Genomic DNA, 21,101 nt, shown 5'->3' on the forward strand with positions numbered 1-21,101 from the left:
GGACACCAAGACTCATCTATGTAGTGACTTCTTTTTGTTCTTGTTTAGGAAAACTAGTAAAAAGAGATTGAAAACTAAGTTTTAACAATAAGGGCAAAATAAATGGTAAAATAAATAGTAGCAGGATTGACTTTTTAGTGTAAAAATATGGTTTTTCGTTAAAGTCTAGAAGCTTTTTATTAAAGTTCACTTTTTGTTTTTCATTTTCTCAAAACCATCCAGGGTAAAATTGTAACACGGCCCCAAAATGGTTGGGGGACAAACAAATTAAACTCCAAAACAAAATCAAGTAAATCTACCAACCCACTAATCACATCCAGATCATTACAATGTATTTACACAATTACCCCATCTTATTTCCCAAACTACCCTACTCCGGAATCGCAGTCAAGTCCGCCGCATACCGCCTTTTACCCCCATTTCCCCTCCCCCTCCTCGACCCCCCACTGGCACCAGCTGTTACCACTCTCCGACGATCCTTCACGTCCTCGCCGGAAAATATCAGCGGCGACACCGAATTCCGGCGGCACCCACATTTCTCGCCGCCACTCTTCATAAGCGCGGAGCTGGCTTTAACGGCCAATGTGGCCATCTCCTCCGCCTTTAGCGGGTGCTTGAGCCAGCTGAGTGGCAAGGCAAAGTACAGCTGGCCCGGCTGCAGCACCTCGTTACCGCTGACGGCCTGAAGGACGTCGTCAAAGTCCATATCGTCGGAGTTGCAAATGAAGCAGGTGGGGTTCTTTTGGAGCACGTAGGAGACCTTTACGGGATACGGATATTCTTGCAATTTTCCGTCCTGTAGAATCAGCTTGGCGGTGGCCACTTGGGTCGACCCGGACGAGCTGCAAATACCCATTTGGATCGAAATCGGATCGTTGTAAATGGCGGAGGATTTGAGTTGCGTCTTAGAGAGAGAAAGTAGAGAGAGAGAGAGAGAGAGAGAGAGATTTGTAGGAAGGAGGGAGAAGCACGAATGGTGTTGAAAAGAGAGTGTGACTATATATATATACAGGGAGAAATGGGGGGTGGGGGCTCGTAATTTGAAGCATGATGCCACGTAGGACTTGTCGTTTAGTTAAGCAATGTATTATCGATCAATGGGCAGGGCTTTGGCCGAAGCCAGGCTGTAAGTTGGTGGTCACAGACTCACAGGTTGTAATCGACATTTTAAGAGTTCTGAATCAGGATCCTTTACATAAGCGGCCCTCCTGGTTGCATATAATTACGAGGATAGGGACTAGGGTTGTAGCCTGTGGTGGCACTAGCACGGTAGAGCAGTGGCTATGCTAATTGGTATGTGCATCTTTACGGTGGAAAAGGATGGGAGGGAGTCATGAGATTAATGGGATTGCTTTTGGGTTGGGATGGAGGGCTCAAAATCCACGAAAAGTCTGATACGTACAACTTCCGTAAACCAAACGTATCAAGTGAATTCAACACGTGATGACTGGTGACTAAAATTCCATAATACGAACATTCAAGTTGAAGTCGTCTTATCTTAACATGAAGGGTAGAGATTAGCTTAATTGTGAACGTTTTCTGTGTTTTATACCCACGTGTTAGAGCGGGTTGGAAAATGTGTTGGGGGCAGGGAGGGAGGCATGAGGGTGCAAGTGGCTTTGGTTGGCTCCGTTTCCGTAAACACTTGCGATCTATAAACATCTATCTAGTCGGAGCCAATGATATGTTTTGCTAATCTAATAGTTCAGATTGTGTCCATATGGCAAACAATCTTTAAGTAAGTTTAGATACTTATACGCATGTAAAGATTTGAATTCAATAACGTCTGAATTTACTGCTTATTTCATACTATTTTTGTGTACTATTGGACCACTTAGGTTGGTTGGTATTGGGAGTGAATGATTGCATGCACATATATCAATTTAGTGCCCACTACACACTGTTTCACAGGCTTGAATGCATAATAATAGTGCAGTTTCTATAAGTAGGGAGTGATGTCAAAGGATGCTTGTAAAAAGGGGAAGAATCGTTTGCTAAGCTTGGCAGGGCATTTCATGGATAATGGGAGACCCACCTAACAACGACCATGATGGTACTACCATTATATACCAACTTTTTTCTTTTGGGTACTAATATATATTATTGTATGGTTCCAATTATATTTCCCACTTTTCCTCTTGTATTTTGTGGGAAATTTTTTTGTTTTTTTGTTTTGTAAATAAATTCTTTGTTTTGCAACTCATTATAGTATTTACTCTCAAATTTCCAATAATTCTTTTTTTTTTAAAACAAATAATATTATGTGCACTAAGGATGAGAGATAGAATTAACCATGGAAGATATCTTATATTTCTTTTTAAAGCATAAAATTTAAAAGTATTGCAATCGTTGGCTCTATTTGCTATACAAGTAAGGATAATACTTGCATTCTTCCTTTGATAATGAGCTCATTTCTTCATTTGCAAATAATGTATCTTCACTGTAGACAGTGTCTTACCTTTCATTTGAAGATCATTCATACAAAAATTCGCTTGAATCGGATATCGTTTAGTCATTCAAATTGTATCAAACAAACCAACAGTGTAGGTACCAAGTGATAAATTAATGGCAAACCATCCATTTACTTGATACATTTGATGGACTAAACGATCTCTGTTTTGAAAGATTTTTGTGAGTATGATCTTCAAATGAGGATTAAGACATTGAACAATTATGATTATAAAGTTTCTACGATAAAGACACGTTATTTATAAGTGGGGAATGAGTTCATCCTTCAAGAAGGGAATGCAAGTATTATTCTAAAAGGGGTGTGCTATCCACACACCCCAAATTACTTCTCACACACCCCTTGTTAATTTCTATCCGTTGATTTTCTTCAATTCATCCGATCCGACGGTCGAAAATTAGAAGGGTGTGTGAGAAGTAAAATGGGGTGTGTGGATATCACACCCCATTCTAAAATTAAAACCAGAAAACAGAAATGTAAAGAACATTGGATGGCATACCAAAAAAGAATTTTTAAAAGCAAATCCTCGAATAGTTTGGACTCACAAAAGATGTTAGAAACGTAGAAGTGAAATTTTAACCTTCCTTAGCCTTGAAGGTTCTTTTGGGGATCCTTAGATGTTAGATGAGAGGTATATGGCCTTATGCTACTGTGCTAGTTTCCTCTTTTTCTTATCCAATTCTACTTTTTGTAACCTTTGGATTCCACTAGGTTAAAAGAACTTCTGAGTATTTTTTTCAAATGGAAGATGAAGTCACAAAAGGCTTCTCCTCACAAAGTTAGTCCTGCAAATAACAGAGGAAAGATGAAAAACCATGCAGATATTTTGTGGAGATATAAGTATACGAGAGTGGCTTGTACCTTACCAACTAGACATCTATGCTTATTTTTTACGTAATTTGCGTTTACTAACATATAAGAAAAAAAAAACGTAAGTAGGTCTCACGTCCCTCTACCACAATGTGAAAATTTTCAAAGACAGTCTAGGTAATCTTACCTCTATTTTAAAGATTTTTATAATTTAACTTTAGAGTGATAGAGCATTTTTAAGTGGGGTTAAAGAACAACCAAGGGCCTCAAGAAGGAGAGAGACTTATCTACATTGTTGTATGATAAAGTTACACTTCGTTACCAGTTTTAGATATAATCACGATTATGCTTTGTTTGGTAATCTAAAATTTACACAAAATTGAAAATCGAAAACAATTAGAATTTTTTCAACCAGTGTAAGATAATGTTTCTGAAAACTTAAGTCACCAAATGAATTATGGGTTCGAAATTGAAAAATAAATGATTGTCAAACAGAAAATTCTCGATTAATCCTGGCAACATTGTACATAAGACCAAAAGTAAGAAAGGTCCAAAATTTTGATTCTAATTGCGAACCCCAATAACAAATCGAAATTGTGACATACAATTCACATTGCTAAAACTCCAATAATTCACATGTCTGAGAGGACTCATGTCACTCATCATCTCCACTCCACTCCCCAGACAAAGACTGCATGCAGATTGCAGGTGAATTGTATTCTTCGATGGGAATGGGGTATTTTAACAGAGACAACAACGGAGGGAGTGAATAATTGGAGATTGAGTGGCTCATGAATTTGCAACGCTTGCTTTTGCACTTTGCAGGCACATTATTGATATTTTGGCCCAACTCCAAGGGCACAGAATAAATTCCAATAGATAAAAAAATAATAATAATAAAAGAAAAAAAAAAAAATATATATATATATATATATAAAGTTGGAAGAAACGAATGAATAAGAAAAATGGAAACGTGGCGTGGTGAGGGAGGAGGTGGTGCATCGCTGCAAAGCATGAGGGAAGGCACGTGGAAAAGAATAACCTTGAAAACTGCAACAAGTTACCTAAAAATAATAAATTTAAACACTCTATTCATTTGGTTCCAATAGTATTTTAAATTGTCATTTAGTATCACAGTCTAGTAGAATTCGTTTGAAATTTTCATTTTAAAAGACGCTTCACGTTCAATGAAACTCTTCTACTAGAAGCACATTGAAATTTTTAGTAAAAATAAAAGTGTTCACTAGAAAAGTGCTTTGAAGATAAAGGCACTTCTAACTTTTTCGGTTAAAAAAAGTAAGAATCACTTTTGGTGATCTAAAGTCATTTAACTTATTGTAAAAGTACTTCTAAATACGCTTATTTCCCTCTACCTATAAATTTCTTAAATTTGACTTCTTTATAACGTATTATGGCAAGTCTTATTGTATGGCTTAACCCAACATCGGCTTCTTTACTGTAAATAATATAGATATTATTGCAAGTTATTGAATTAAGTGTGCGACAAGGGGTGGCGTAAGGTGATCTGGGTGTGCTGGTTTGCTCCCCGACTGTGCCTGCAATCTGCATGCTCCCATGCATGTATACTGGTGCAATGCAACCCTCCTCTCTTTTAACTTATTCAATAAGCTTCCAAAGTCCGCCTCCCTTTACTGCTTCTGCGCTTCTACTTCCCCGGCCACTCTTATCATCCTGCAATCCACAAACCTCCTCTCTTTTAACAACAAATCTTGTATATATTCATGACCTATACTTTGGCTACTCAAAGGATGAGTAGGAGTTTTACTTAAAATTGTCCAATGTCAATTTACAGAACTTTGTGTTTATGATCGGAACCGTTCATGTTATAAATCATTATGTAAAAATCGCCTCTGCAAAAAATCAATTAAAACTAGGTTTGTTTAGTCATCAAATTGTACAAAAATAGATGAACATAATTGGTAAAAGAATTATAGACCGTCTATGTATTTGCTACACTAGATTAACTATACAACCTTAGTTTTAATTTATTTTTTGCAAAAGATGATATTTACAAAGTGATTCATAATATAAACATTTTGATCATAAGCACAAAACTTTGTAATTCGAATACGAAGAATTTTGAGTATGAGCTTTTACTCATCCTTGAGTAGTCAAGCATTATTCTGTATTTATTAATGTTGATAACTATGATGTTGTCATATACTGTTATTGTCGTTGTCCTATCTTATCGTTTATGTTGTGGGATTATGAATCTATACTATTCATCATATTAAAGTTAGACAATTTAATGACATAACATATTAAATTCAACTATAATCTCTTCTCATCCCTCGCATTGAACCTAAAATATTGATCGAGCGGACTTTTAATTTAATGCCTATATCCATATAAATAATCTAGATTCATTAGTGTAATGTACCATAACATGTCAAATACTACGACAATATAACATTATCATTCATCACATGTGAAACTAAATTGTTTGTAAGTTAGAAGTTTATTTAAATGGTGTGCATGGAAGCAAAAAATTCAGATTTACATACATAATTTAACAACATAACATGTCAAACCCTGCATCAATTAGGCATGTTATATAAATCCATTGGCATTGAATTTCAAAGACATTGTTACATCAATACTTTGACTAAGGATGTAATTATAAAAAATTTCACAATCTGGATTTTTAGAGGGTAAAACTTGAAGTGAAAGTGTGGTTGGAACTTGGAGGAGAAGGTTGAGTTTCTTAATTACTAATATTACAAATTATTCATGTCACAGTAATCCTACATAAAACACATCCAAATCACACTTAATTTCAACACATTCTTCAACAACAGAAAACTAAACAGGAAATCTAAGCTGGATTTCTTCCATTTTGCCATGCATGCTCATGTTCTCTTTTTATTTGGGGGGGGGGGGGGGGGGGAGCTGGATTTCTTCCATTTTGCCATGCATGCTCATGTTCTCTTTTGTTGGGGGGGGGGGGGAGAGAGAGAGAGAGAGAGCAAAGAGTAGCAAATAATTGAAATAATATATTTAGTATGAACCTGTCTGCAAAGGGTTGTAACTCCCGACAATACCACACAGACAATGGAGTTCGTGGAATGTGATTGTTCTTTCTTAATTGTTTTTTACATATGTTAAATAGAACAAAGAGCTGGCTCCCCCCTGTATGCTTAATTTTTTATTTTTTTTAAAGGGGGACAATTGGTGGCAAGCCACAGTTATCTATCCCTTTTAAGGGCCGAGAAGACTCACAGAGGCATTTCAGCCTTCTCATGACCACAAGTCTAGCTTCCACACCAATAACGGATTTCTCTTGTATGCTTAATTAAATTTAATAGTTGATACACCCTAAACCGCTAAACCCCATACTTTGTCAGAATGATTACTAACTAATTGTTCTGGTTTGATTATAATAATTATAATTATGAACTTTACTTTATGGGTTCAATTATTAATGTCCCCGCATCAATTCCCTAACTTTCCTTGAAGCTTCTTTGTGTTCTTCAAACTCTCCAATTCCCCCACCAAAATCTCAAAAACAATCATGCATGTATCCCTCTAAAAAAAAATAAGGGCTTCAATCATGCACTTTTTTACCTAAAGAAATGTCTAACACCCGATGCCTTTTGTGCTTTTAATCATTTTTGCAACAAAAAGCTCTTATTATTTGAAAAATGACCTTTTCTGCTCCTTTCTCACCACCCTGTCCCTCTCCCACACAATCTGGCTGGACTTTTGGTCTTCATGAGCCCATGCATAACAAGCAAGAGGCTGTATATGTTGGGCTCTAATTTCACTAGATCTAGACCCATATTATATTAAAAGCAAGTATTCATTGTGTAAGACGTTTTTTGTTGAAGAGAGGACGTGCTACAATGGCATCGACACATTACTGCTCACCCGTTCTTTAATATGTGTTTCATAGTCGGTGTATATGAAAAAAAAAATAATAATAAATAAGATTATATTCAGACTCTCCGTTCGTGCCATGTCTGGACTATTTATATATAAAAAGAATATATTCAGATTCAGTATCAATTTTCTAATAAGAACTATTTCTGTATGAATTATGGGACTTGCACTCTTTTAATTTTGGTTGGACATTTTTCTTTCTTTTTTTTGGTAAATCAATTGAACTTTGAAGCAGACATGTTGGCAACACAAACAATGAACCCCACCAACCGGATAAAAACAAATCCTACTAAATTATGTGTGTATTATGAATTCAGACAAAACCTGGAAAAGAATCTGATCTAACTAATACTTGAACCCTAGTTTGAAGATTAGAAATAAACTTTTAAAGGTTGGACAACATATCGCTTTAACATTATTTTTAAAGGTAGGGCAACGTCATTACCATGAAAGTTCTTGATCCACAGCACTTTATCCATGCATGGCTGTTTGGGCCCCACCTCTCGTTAGCCCCTTAAGATTTGGAAAGTCTTGAGCTTTGGTCAAATTGGTTCTGAAATCTGCATTATCAAAGAATACAAAGAATGCGGTACTAAATAGTAAATAATTGAACAGATTTTCAACAAATACAAAGAATTTTTGTCCCCTACTCGTCCTATGAATTCGACAAGATGATTGAGATCACTAAAAATATAGCAGAAATGAGATACCTTGGATTGGATGTGGCTTTCCTTCTTCTTTCCTTGCAAGATTGTGATCTTGGGTTTTGTTTCTTGTGTTGAACTGCAGCAAAAGGATTGGATAATGCCCTTATCTCTCTTAGTAAATCTGAATATACAATCTGGTCGAAGAAAAAGGAGCATAATGTTCTTGTTAATACTTCATAGTATACTTACTTTGCATCAATTCAATCAAACTTGTATGGAAGTTTTAGTTGTTCCCATCCGTCTGTATATTATATTACTATCAGCTGCAGTTTGACGTGAATCTCTGAAGGAGAACAGAACAGATTATTATTCTCAAGAAAAAAAAAGTACAGAAAAGGAAGATAGCTGGTTAAAAACTTAACTACAGAACTTCGTGACCTGTATGTTGTGTGCGTCACAATGCGCTTTTCACATATTTTGAACTCGCCATCTAACTTCATTGGCAACGACCATGATGTATCAATTGGTATTAGGTTCTTTCTGCATGGTTGACATGTGCTCGAACAAGAAATCAGCAGCAATTCAGGTGCTCAAGCTCCAATTTGTACACTTAATCAACACACCTGAAAGGAAGAAACCTGTTTGTAGAACACATTTCTACTTGTTACATAATCATATGTTGTATATCCTACTAAACTTAAGAACCCTAAGGAGCTGAGAATGGCCACAAGCACAAGGTTAAAGGCTTGTCTGTATAGCTTCACTTCTCCCGGAGGTCCAATGTACCCCACAAGAGCTGTTCATCATGCGGCATGGGATGAATTAGATTTGCCCTTTCCTGTTGGCAGATACTCTCAGCATCTTATAAGCCTGTTCTTCCGATTGATATATCCTTGGCACTGGCCCGCTTCTTGTTGGAATTTCATAATGGATTGCGTAAGGGCAGTACTGTATTCTCTGTTAGGATTAATCTACTCAAGTTTGGAGAAGCTGAGAAAGCCAAAGTTTTAAAATGCTGCAAATTTCGATAGTCAGTAACCAAAAATTAAGACCTACATTTTTCATGTCGGTTTGGACTCTAGAGTAGTTAATGACTTCACATTTAAACAAAATAATCTTCTTGAACTCCAAAATAAAGTGGTTATTTTTTCAGAAATTAATTTGATTTTCCCTCGAACGGGTTTGGTATGAAAAGAACATGCAATCAGTGCCTGCTTGCAAGTAATTACATGTAAAGACAATCAAAAGTGTGAACAATTATCAGGGTTTTAGAGCATTCTAACTTACTGGTACAGCAGCACGACAATTCTTCTATACCCAAAAATGCATTTGGAGCATACCGAATGGGCCTCAGATGATCAGTAATTGATCCAGAATGGAGTATATACTGCTTGAAGTTTTACGTCTCTTGTTGTCAACCATAAATTCATAAACACGGCCATCAATTTCGATCGAGCTCATTGCTCCTACTTTATGGATCCACCGTCTTTTATTAGTTTCCCAATGATCTTAACATCTTCCCATCTGTGCACTTCACCAAATATGTTTGCTAGAAGTACATAAAGCCCAGAACCATGCGGTTCCAACTCCAACAGCTGCTTCAGAATTAGCTTTCCCAAATCCACATTTCCATGGATCCTAAAAGCACCAAGCAAAGCATCCCAAGTGACAACATCAGGCTTCATAGGCATTCCTCTTACCAGCCTCATTGCTTCTTCTAAAAGTCCCACTCACCACAGCAGATCAACCATGCAAGCATAGTGCTCAATTTCAGGTGATATTCTGTAAATAGACTTCATTTTTTCAAAATAACATCTCCCGAAGTCAAGAAGACCACTTTGACTACAAGCAGAAAGCAGTGCGATGAAGGTCTCATCGGGCCAGATTCCACCTGCTTGCATATGTTTGAATATCACGATTGGTTCTAATCCATGACCGTGCAATGCAAGGGCCTGGATAATGATGTCCCATGATACGACATTCTGTTCTGGTATCTGAAAAAGAATATACAAGGCAATTCCAACAGCACCGCATTTTGCATACATGTCTATCAGGGAATTATAAAGAGTTACACTGGCTGCAATATTGCAGATGCAAATGTAATTATGGGTTTTCCTTCCAATAACCAAATTGCCAATTTGACTGCAAGCTGAAAGGACGTACCAAGGTAGCCTCATCGGGCACCACACTGGAATTAAGCATTTTCTGGAAAAGATCCAAAGGCACCCTGCACTGGCCTTCTCGGACATAATTTGAAATCATTGAATTCCAAGAAACTACATTTTTCTGTGGCATCTGGTTGAAAAACTCCTCAGAAAATTCAATGAGCCCTTGTTTAGCATATGCTCTAACCATTGACATCCAGGAAACCACATTTTTGTGAGTCATTTGATCAAAAATCGTTCATGCCAAGTGCAACTGCCCACACTTGGCATACATATCCAAAAGAGCATTTCTCATAATTTGATTAACTTCAATCCCACTAACCCCAATAAAAAGATAGATATATCTTCCCAGTTCTAAATCACAAGCTTGTGAACAAACAGAGAGTAAAGTAACCAAGGTGAACTTATCAGGCTCAACCCCCAAATCTCCATTCTCCCTAAACAATAAAAAAGCTTCCTCCCATGAACTCGTTCTAGCATATCCACTGATCATCGAATTCCACAAAACCGCACTCCTCTCAGACATATCATCAAACACATTCCGAGCGCAACTGAACAACCCACAAAATCTGTAGAGATTAATAAGGGCATTTTGCACGCAAACTTGAGACCCAGTTCCTAGCTTAATACCCTAACTGTGGACAACCACGGCTTCCCAATATGCAGACTGCCCCACGCAAACGTTGAGCACAAGGGGCAGCGTGAACTCGTTCGGTGAGAGTCCTGAACCAACCATATGGCAGTGGAGTGAAAAAGCCTTAAATGGGTCATCACTATTCGAGTAACCCCTTATCAGACTATTGTACATAAACTTATTTAGTTTAGAATTTTTGTGGGACACGAGCTGGGCGTAAAGGGGATTTCCGGAATCAGAGACGGAGCAGAAGGATATGAGTTTCCCTGACGGTGACGTTTTCGTTTGTGAGGCTGAGGATGATTTGGGCGTGGAGCTGTTTGAGTTCTTTCATGGAGGAGCACTGCTCTAGGAGATGATGCAGGGTTTGGTGTGTGGAGGTCTTGAATTTGTGGGTGAACTTGGTGGGATTTGGAGGGAGAGTGGTTTGCAGAGAGTGAAAGAGGCGGGAAGCAACGGTCGGATTTTTGGCGGTGAATAACGTGGCCGTTGGTCTTTAGGTTTGGGGGTAAATGTAACGGTTTTATGAATTATAAATACCAAGTATTTTTTGTTCAGTTGAAAATATCATGTTGCAACAACTGGCCCTTCACTTGTACGGAAGGTCTCGAAACTCACATGAATTAAATAATACTTCCCTAGTGAATATGAATCCTTGACGATGTGAATTCTTATTTGAATGTATGATTCAGAATGACAGTCTAATAACAACACGTGTCGGATATAAAGAAAATGTAGTCCACAATCATGCCGTTCATAATGCTAGTGTAAGTTCAACTAAACAAGATGACTATTATGTACAGGTTCAGGCAAATATGGTTACAGAAGGTGTCACTTGCATTTCTTAAGAGTTAAGGACCAAGCCCCGAAGACAACATTCGACTTGCATCTATTAAGCATATAGCTAGCGTTCCTTCTAAGCTAGGATCAAACTCGTCCTTTGAGTATGATTGGGCCTCGCAGTGGTAGAACCTAGTGAACCATACGTACCACTTCCTAACCTTCTGTGGACTGGACCTTGCTTCTCGTATGGTGAGGGGGACGACCAGCCAAATTCACATAAGAAATCGACAACATCAACACAAACGGTTTCAAACCTAAATTTTACTAATTACAAGTAAATAAAATGAGAACTATTTCTTTTTCTTCATAAAATACAATTCAACAGAATAACCTTGTAGGTATACTTTTCTTTAAGTTTCGTCTCAGAACGACCCTATCTATATCTCCCAAAAATATCTGTATATGGATGCGATTGTTCTAACTCGGTGGAGCTCAATTGTTGTATATGACAACAACCAGCAGGACCTTTACAAAGAAGGAAGAAGCCAGAGATTGAACAGAGAGGAACCTAGTGAAAGAAACCAAGACAGGAAAGCCATGGCAGCAGATAACTGATATCTAGTACATAACTTGGCGGGGCAGTAGGATCCGTCGAGATACAGTAGGAGATTTGTGGTACTAGCGGTCGTGCAAGCTGCAGCGAGTGAGAGATACGACAACGCCTGTGATGAAACGAACATAATATAGTCTTAACTTAAGTTGGGAAAAGGAAGAACATGTTAATGGGATAAATAAGTTTATAGACAAAAACACATACCAAGTCTCCTAAAATAATTATTATAATTATTCTTGGTTGATGATGCAAACATCTAAAGAAGACAGAGTAGACATCAACGATCACCAGAGTCATGCTCCACGGAACTACCAAACCCATTACCGTCACCAAATAGCTGCAACACCAACACAAGCAATGGTAAGAGTTACTACTGTTACTAGAAGAGTTTCTGGTGGATTACATTCGTCTCCTTCATTGTTGCACACTAGAAAAAACCGAGACAAAACAAATCTGACAACGGCTAACAAACAATTCAGATAGCACCATATAATCCCTTCAGTTTACAGGTTAGCACATGAAAAAAACAAACATTGTTAGCAAAGTGACTTGAATTTGTTAGGTTTTATAAGTTGAAAAGTTCTTAATTACTAAAATATATACCCCTACCCCAGAAGACTCTTTCAGAGAAGGCAATATTTTATAGGGTTGAGAACACACGCCATTAAGGACAAGTGCAGGGTGAGGCTATACATTAGAAGTACATTGGAGAAAGGCAAGCCGCACATACAGGTGAACAGGGCTAGACTTCTTTGGACATATCATTAGAACATAAGTTCTCAAAGACTAAGTCAATGACTAGAGAAACATTGACACGAACAGACGTGCAAAATTAGCCTTGTGAGAAAAAAAATAAAAAATTCAACTAAGAGCAGATGAAACAACATGATTTCCGATATGGCAACTGGTACTCCTTTTTCGGAGCTTTAATGTTTACACTGTAATGTTTGGAGGCTGAAAGATTTGGCTTCCAATTCCCGATTCGGGAGCTTTTTTTTTAGCAATTCAGATTCATGTCAAACAGGCCATAAAATGGGTAAATTCTATCGAGCGGTTTTTTGATGCTCTATGATGTTCGAATTAGACTTCAAAGCTGCTAAAAACTAAAACTATCACAATCCCTGGCTTTGATTCAAACATACAAAGTAAAACTTCCCATCGACATAGTTTCTAGTGAAGATACCCGAAATTCGATGGTGAATTACAGAGTCTTGAACAGTTCCTTCTAAACAAAAAGTTCAATATATTTACTTGCTCAATTAGGAGAAACTTAGAAACAAAAAACATGTACTAAAAATCTTCCATCAAGTCCAAGTATATAATATTTTGCACGTATAAAATAGAGTTAAATTTAAACCAGTACAATCTCTATACGATCTTTACACAAATACAGTTTCCAGTTCTTGAGAAAACCATAAGGCAATATCCAGCTCAAGAAATCAAAACAGAATTGCCATCAAATTCAAAAACAGAGACATGGGTATTGAAGAACAAATCGAAATCACAAAAGGGTCGGATGAAATTCAACTAAAACCTCCAAAACTCCTAAGTCGAAGAATTCGAAAGTACCAGAAAGCGGTGTAGCTGTAGAACTCGACGTCCAAGCACATGAAGAGAAGAGAGGCAGTGGAGAAGATGGTCTGCCCGAATCGCAGAGCCAAGCTGGCACTGGTTCCCAACGACCCCGGCAGTTCATCCATGCTTGCAATTGCATGCAGCTGCAGCCGCAGCAAGAACTCCTCATGGCAAACGAAATTCAAGAACAATTCTTATCAGCCACATGACCAAGTAATTGTGAGAAAAATGGAGTTCTAAATAATTGTGGGGAAATACGGGGAGGATTTGCTGTGGAGGGAACAATGGTAATGGGAATGTGAATCGTTGTGGTGAATTGTGAAGGAAAAGGAGTGTTCGGGGACAAAAGAACAGAAAAGTGAAAGGGACGTAAAGGGTACGCAGATTTTGGTGGGTTTTTGGCTTTGGCTTTGGCATCTCCTCCTTCATGAGGGCATAAATGGTTTAATGTTCTTCTCCGGCTGGTAGCGATGTGTGGTGGTAACAAAATGCCAAACATTTTAGGCCACACTTAACGATGTGACATTTTAACAAGTTGTCTACATGTTTTGGATGTTTAAAAAAATTGAGATCAATTTAAAATGATAGTAAAAGGTTGGGAACTTTAGGGCTTGTTTGGTATCCTATTTGAAAATTTTTATAATTTCTCAAAATATTTCTTAAGAATTTTTCTTGAAAACAATTTTCTTTAAGACTCAAAAATTTGTTTGGTATGTGATTTAAAATTTTTAAATCTTACAACTAAAACTGGACAAAAATATCCATAAAAAGGAGGTCGAGAGAGAAAGAGGAGAGAGGAGGAAAGAAAGTAAGAGATGATCGGAGGAAAGAAAGTAAGAGATGATCGGAGGAAAGAGAAAAAAGTAAGAAGATCGGAGGAGATAGAGAGGAAGAGGAGTGAGAGAAAGAATCGAGAGAATGAAGAGAATGGATCGGAGGAGAGACGAAAAAAGTTAAAAAAAAAAAAAAAAAAAGGGGAAGAGAGAAAGAAGAAAAGAGAGATATATTTGGAGTGAGAGGGGAGGAAGGAGAAAAAAGAAATGAGTGAGTTTAAGTTTAAAAACTCTAAAAACTCTAAAAACTCACTTTTTATGTTTTTAGATAATAAACTATTTTTGAGTTAGTCTTGAGTTCAATTTTTGAAAATAATCCTACCAAACAAGTTTTTAAGGCCTAAAACTTGAAAATTGTTTTTGAGTTTAAAAAGTTGGATTCAAGTAGAATATCAAACATGCTCTTAAGTTCTTAATCTTTTTTACATTATTAAGTTTATTATAAGCAATATTACTACCATATCCATATTAAAGGAGGGTACGACTCCGAACACTGTAAGTTAAGAAGAGGATCTTAACCATCAAGAAATATTTATATGGCACATGTACACTAGCGCTACGCGCCAATAGAATAAGAACATAAGTAAATTTTTGTCTCTATATTCTTATTTTGTTAGCACAAAAAACCAATAACCGTACTCCCAACCATGAGGGTGATTCCAAAAAATTATTAAGTGGGTAAAAATAATAAGTTTCTTTTCCTCCTTTTCTTTTTCCTCAATAAGGTTCTTTGAATCAAAGTGTATAAAATAAGGGAATCGGCCTTAAATTTGCTATTATATTATATATCATTGTTTTTCCTTTTCATGATTAATTGCCGAGTGTATTTTAATACATGTCGAACAAAAATCTGTCTATAAAAAGGAAACTGATCGGGGCAGGTCCTCAACTGTAAATGGACGTTCTGATATCGTATATCATCATGTTACTTGAATTAAAACGAATAAACTAATATAAACGTGAGATGAGATTCTACTTAATCACTTTAATTTGAATTTTTACACTCATAATTTAGATCAGTTTAAAGTGACAGATTACTTTTGAAAACAAATAAACAAACTAATTGTTATCATATTCAAAGCACCCAAATAACAATAAAACATTGACTAAAAAAAAAAAAATGAATAACAAAGTAGTATATTACGAAACCCTACGTACTACTAGTTTTTTTCTTTGTTGTTTTTAAAGTTTGGATAACATTAAAGAGATCAAATTTTTGAATTAAATTTGTAAAGTAACTGATATGTCACAAATAAAAAATAAGCATGTTAATCGATACTTAATTAGTAATTCAATTATCTATAACCATATTATTTGATTTACAAATTTAACGTTATCCTTAAAGTTTATATGGATTTAGCTTTGTCAACAAGTATAGATGAAAACTGCCTATTGACAAATTAATATTTAATTAAATGCGCGTTGCTTTTCGTTTAAACTATCCAATATACAATAATTTCCCAAATGTCATGTTCAATGGTCTCTTTCACAGTGGGACCTCGAATTCATGCAACGCGGCATGAGAAATATTTCAATGTGTGCATAACAGAGACACATACGTTAGATGACACTGTATAAGTTTATGGACATTTAGAAAAAATTATCTTTAATTATATGATAACATATGACATACTATCTTTTGTTCCGAACACATTAAAAAATCTTTCATGCAATCAAGGATTTAAATATTATTTGATATATGAATAATATAATTACTTTCAAGTCTTGCCACACAAAAGCACACAAAGTATCATCACGCATTAAAAAAAAGTTTGACAATTTTGAAGAGAATAATAGCATACAGTAACTCTAGTATAGTTTGGATCAATCATACGCCCCTCGGACCCAATCCAATTTGTGTGGCTCACCACCCACACAAAAGAAAAGGATATGAGACTATAGTTGAGAGATCATGGACAGGATGAACAAAATTTGAATGGCCATGTGCTTTGTTCCACTACCAAATGACAACCCACTGACATATTTAGGTTTGTTGTGAAAATTATTAAAAATTGTTGAGAAATTCATATACAAATAGAAGAGAGAATTGAGAAGAAGAAAAGAGTTGAATTTCATACTCAATTCTAGTGTGTAAGAATGATACAAACGCTTTTTTATAAGAGGTTTTTCATCCAATAGAAAATTGTGGCAAATTATTTATTTTACAGTCTACGAATGAATAGTGACTTTCCTGTTAATGAACAGTAAATCATCCAATTATTCTTCCCATGAGGTTTTTGTCTTTTTATTTTTGAATTTGGGACCTATATGGGCCATCCAACCTTCACAACACGCCTCTTTTGATGACCATATACCAATGTGGATTGCCTCATTAAAATCTTACTTGAAAAAACCCGGTGGAAAACAATCATAGCAAAAGAAAAAGAGTACAACTTTTCTTGGATCATTGATATAGTGTTGAATGCATTTTTGTTGCCTCATTAAAGTCTTGCTAGGAAAAATCCTAGACGAAAGAAGAAGAGTACAACAAGCACGTGTCTTGGATGCTCTCCCTGATGAGTATTTCCTCCTGATTCATGCATTCTTCAATTTGGCTAATTACTAAGTCGACGTAATCCGATACCATCATCAACTTCTGAAATGTATATTTCAGCAGAGATTTGATGAATCGGTACACCACGTTATCGTTGGAACGGATTTGTCTTACTTCAATAACTTTGTTCTTCTGAGCTCATGTGTAAAGAAAAACTATGGAGATATGAGTTCAATCTTATCGTCCTTTGATGAATCCTTGCTTCACTTGAGCAATACATGTATTATCTTCATTAATGATAGTTGGAGCATTTGTTTGTTTAAGATAGACTACATGAGTTTGGGTTGTGATGGATCACTAATATTAACCAAGAACATTCACAACTAGCTTCATGAAGAGCAAGTATTCTGAATGATTAGAAGATGTAGCAACTTGTGTTTGCTTCGGTTTGAGAACCATGAGATTGCTATATTTTCATAAGTGAACACATATCTAGTTTCTGAAAGGGCTTTATGCAAATCAAAGAGAAAATCAACATCTGCATATCCAACAAGATTTCAGCTATCTGTGGGTTTCTCGAAATAGAGTAGGCTCATGTCTATAGTCCCACATAGCATATTTGATTCTCTATCAATGTCGAATTGTTGGAGCATAGTTATATATGCTACTAACAAATTGACTAAAAGCTATACATTGTGTAAAGTATAATAAAACACATATTTCACTAAAATATGGTACTTCTGAACCAAGTATCAATTCATCATTTCCCTCACGATGATGAATGATCTTTCTTAGCGTCTAAATATTGGTTAACCCTTTGGGTGTTCAACTTATAATCTTCAATCCACATGGTTCTTTAATACCATAGTACTATTGGTGGATAAATATCGTGTTGGCATATTGTTCGATCTACAACTAGAGACAATATGTCCTCAACACTTTATAATCTTTCTAGACTCTTTAGGAGTTCCAATCTAATATCATTAACTCTTGTAAAAGATTTAATATGTTGCAACAATATCATAATGATAGTAGGGGTGGGCAAACGGGTACAGGAACCGCGGTTCGGGGCAAGTATGGGATGGGTCCAAAAATTATAAATACAAAATGGGATGGGTACATGTAAATAACGGGGCGGGCCGGTTCTAGAAATTGGAAAAAAATGGCCCTCGGCCCGAACCATTGATTTCCTACGTTGATTTCCTACCGTTGATTTCACCCTCTCTCTCTCTTATTCTTGTCCGGGACTCCCAAGACTCCATTCTATTCTCAGACCCAATTCACTCAACTCTCCCCTCTCTAGATCTCTCCTCCTTGAATCTCATTTCCTCTCTCGCCGCCACCATCGTCATCAGACCTCTTTCTCTCATCCTGATTCGCTCTTGTCTTCCTCACTCCGTCCGCTACCAACATCATCAGGCCTCGATCTCTGGCGACGCTTTGTTCGGAACTGATTTCTGGTGACGTTTTGTGGTGCGCCGACGACAGGGTCATCGATGAGTTCATGATGGAACAGCCAATCCCATCGTACCTGTTCGCGTTCGCTGTCGACAAAGGGTTTGGGTGGTTCTTTCCGCTGGTGGCTCTGAAAATGCTGAGGTACATGAGCGCTACATCAATTATCATACACGACTGTGACGAGGTCTTCAACTATTGGGAGCCTCTCCATTTCCTTCTCTACAAATCTGTTTTTCAAACTTGGGAATACAAGTTCCCTTTTCAATTCTCTTTCTTTTTCCTCTCTGAAAAATTGAAACTTTGTTCTTTTTTTAGGTGTTTGTTTCTGGGTTTTGATTGTTTGTTATTTTCTGGGTTTTTTTTTTATTTTGCTTGTTATGAAATTATTTGTCTTTTTGGTTATTTGAAGTTTATTTTATATTAAAGATGTTAATATAATGCTATGTTTGGTTATAATTTGTAGAGAACTATTAAGCTCTGGATTTAATTTATTGGGGAAGTTGGTTGTCGTTGAAAAGTTGAGTGCTTGTTAACGTACAAGATTTTGTAGAGCATTGCAGCTCATGAACTAATTGCAGCCTTCAGATGAAACGATGTGATTTACTTCGTTACGGTAATTTCCAAAAAAAAAAAACACACACACACACACACACAGAGGATCCGTGTACCTGGCCCATTTGAAATAGGTTGGGTTAGGTCCAGTTCCAGTGATCAGATTTGCAATACTTGGCCCAGCCCGTCTCGTTTCCTTTTTAAGCGAGTCTGGTTTGGTCCATCCAAATTTGGGTCGGGCCCAGCCCGTGCCCACCCCTAAATGATAGCACTCATTAAGGCACTTTATATTATCCATGTTATTGCTTTTGGAGATATGCTTCAAGTATTTCATAAGTTTTGTATAATATATAATTCTCTATTCATACGAAATGAACATGTTTCACACTGGAAAATCATGTTTGTAGAAGTATATCACAATTTCAGGTTTCAACTAAGAACCTTGTGTTATATCATGTAAGTGTATTTAAATGGATTACAAATGCTTATGTGTAACCTTTTGGGTTTGCTGATGCACAAAACCTGAAGGGTTTTGGAACAACGTAAATCCGACCGTGAATCTGCAAGAAAGTAAAGAACACAAGATGTATCGTGGTTCACCCCCAATGTTTGGGCTACGTCCACACTGATGTTGATATTGTTTCACTCTGAATGATGAATATACAAGGAGCCTAGAGGCAGTGTGCTCTTTAGCCTATTTTCTGTGTGCTCTCTTCCTATGGCCTAAAACTTGGTTTCAATCTTGGCCCTCCCTTAATGAGGAGAGTGAAGAGTCCTTTTATAGAATAAGGGCTCCTCACTTATTACATATTTGCCCCTTCATTTATGACATAATTACATTTAAGTCCCCCGAGTATTTATACAAGGTCTAAATACGGAGGCCCTAAGTATGATACAAACAGTAGTCCCTCAAGTCTTCAGTCAAGAGAGTCTTTTGGCTGGAGACTTGAAATTCAGTCTATGTGTGGGCCGAAGTAACTAGATGTCGTCTAGAACTGATACTCGATATGAGGCGGTGCCCAATGTGCAATGATGCTCAACTAGAAGTAGCACATGTTGCGAGGCTGCTTGGCTGCTTGGCTTATGTTGCATTGGTTGGCTCGGCTTATGGAGTTGAAGGTGAGGGAGTCCCTTTTATAGAATAAGGGCTCGCTCCTCAATACATAAGTGATGGGTTAGGAGCAAGGTCTTAAATGCCGATAATATCGGCGAAATATCGCCAATATTATCCGTTTTTCACGTTACCGATATTTTAATATGTATCTAATTAGTTTTCGTCAAAATATCACGATATTATTGATAATATGGATAATATCATGATATTATCGATAATATCGCGATATTATCAATATTATCGATAATATCGCTCTCTCTCCGTCGTCGAAACGGCAGCCGAGCTCCGTCGTCGCAGCTGTCAAGATCTGCGCCTCTCTCTGCCAAGATCTGCGCCTCTCACAGGTGGTGATGGTGCTCGTCGGAGTGTGCGCCACTGGGGTGGAGGTCACGGTGGGGTGGGTGTGGTGTGTCTCCCTTCCGCTCGCTCGCTCCATGTCTGTTCTTTCTATGGTGGTGAACGAAGGGCAGTGCAGCAGATCAAACTAATTTGAGCTTCACACTAACACGGAGAGAGAGATCCGAGACTTACCTAACCGGAAAATCAAAGAAGACTCGCCGGAAAGTTATAGGCTCTGCCATTCTCGTAGAGGCGGGAGAGAGAAGATTGATGATGTGTTCCTCGATCTGCTCGAGTCGAGCAGATGGTGCTGCTGCGTGTGTGTGTGTGGTCACGGCAAGAGAGAGAGAGGGGTAAGAGGGTTTCGAGAGAGAGACAGTGCAGAGAAGAGAGAGAGATAGTCGAAGTGAGTGAGAAGGAAATGGGGTCTCGGGGTAGGGGAGAGACCCACGTAGTGGGTTCTTTGTATTTTAAAAAGTTGTGGTCATGTTTTAATTATGAAAACCCACGTAGTGGGTTCTTTATATTTTAAAAAGTTGTCCAAGTTTGAGATCCACCCACACTACGTGGGTGTTTTATAATTTTAAAAGTTTGAGATATATTTTATATATATATAAAGGTTATATAAATATAAATTATGAATTATTTAGTTGAAAGGCAGGAGAAAACAAAAGCAAAAAAGGAAAAGGAAAAGAAAATAAGAAAGAAAAAAAACAC

The 21,101-nt window shown here is 37.1% G+C and overlaps 2 protein-coding genes and 1 pseudogene across 2 annotated transcripts; all 3 read right to left on the minus strand.

Moving 5' to 3' along the window:
- Positions 1-151: 151 nt before the first annotated feature.
- On the minus strand, positions 152-1,145 carry LOC126604566 (uncharacterized). Its single transcript, XM_050271860.1, has one exon. The coding sequence runs from the start codon at positions 854-856 to the stop codon at positions 371-373; it is 486 nt and encodes a 161-aa protein (XP_050127817.1). The 5' UTR covers positions 857-1,145; the 3' UTR covers positions 152-370.
- A 3,464-nt stretch (positions 1,146-4,609) lies between these two features.
- Positions 4,610-11,372, minus strand: LOC126602825 (pentatricopeptide repeat-containing protein At2g22410, mitochondrial-like; annotated as a pseudogene).
- Positions 11,348-13,992, minus strand: LOC126605821 (CASP-like protein ARALYDRAFT_485429). Its single transcript, XM_050273270.1, has 3 exons — positions 13,589-13,992; positions 12,224-12,356; positions 11,348-12,128 (listed from the first exon to the last, which is right to left on the minus strand). Exons 1-3 carry the CDS (start codon positions 13,717-13,719, stop codon positions 11,934-11,936), a joined length of 459 nt encoding a protein of 152 aa, XP_050129227.1. The 5' UTR covers positions 13,720-13,992; the 3' UTR covers positions 11,348-11,933.
- Between the last annotated feature and the right edge of the window lie 7,109 nt (positions 13,993-21,101).

The sequence above is a fragment of the Malus sylvestris genome, chromosome 15, assembly GCF_916048215.2.
Source record: "Malus sylvestris chromosome 15, drMalSylv7.2, whole genome shotgun sequence".
NCBI classification, from domain to species: Eukaryota; Viridiplantae; Streptophyta; class Magnoliopsida; order Rosales; family Rosaceae; genus Malus; species Malus sylvestris.

What these genes read in the sequence shown, in the direction of transcription:
- LOC126604566 (XM_050271860.1), bottom strand. Translation starts at nt 856, where the DNA reads ATGGGTATTTGCAGCTCGTCCGGGTCGACCCAAGTGGCCACCGCCAAG.
- LOC126605821 (XM_050273270.1), bottom strand. Translation starts at nt 13,719, where the DNA reads ATGGATGAACTGCCGGGGTCGTTGGGAACCAGTGCCAGCTTGGCTCTG. An exon ending in TACAGCTACACCGCTTTCTG is followed by an intron (nt 12,357 to 13,588) that starts GTACTTTCGAAT and finishes TTGGTGTTGCAG; the next exon opens with CTATTTGGTGACGGTAATGG. An exon ending in TAATTATTTTAGGAGACTTG is followed by an intron (nt 12,129 to 12,223) that starts GTATGTGTTTTT and finishes GTTTCATCACAG; the next exon opens with GCGTTGTCGTATCTCTCACT.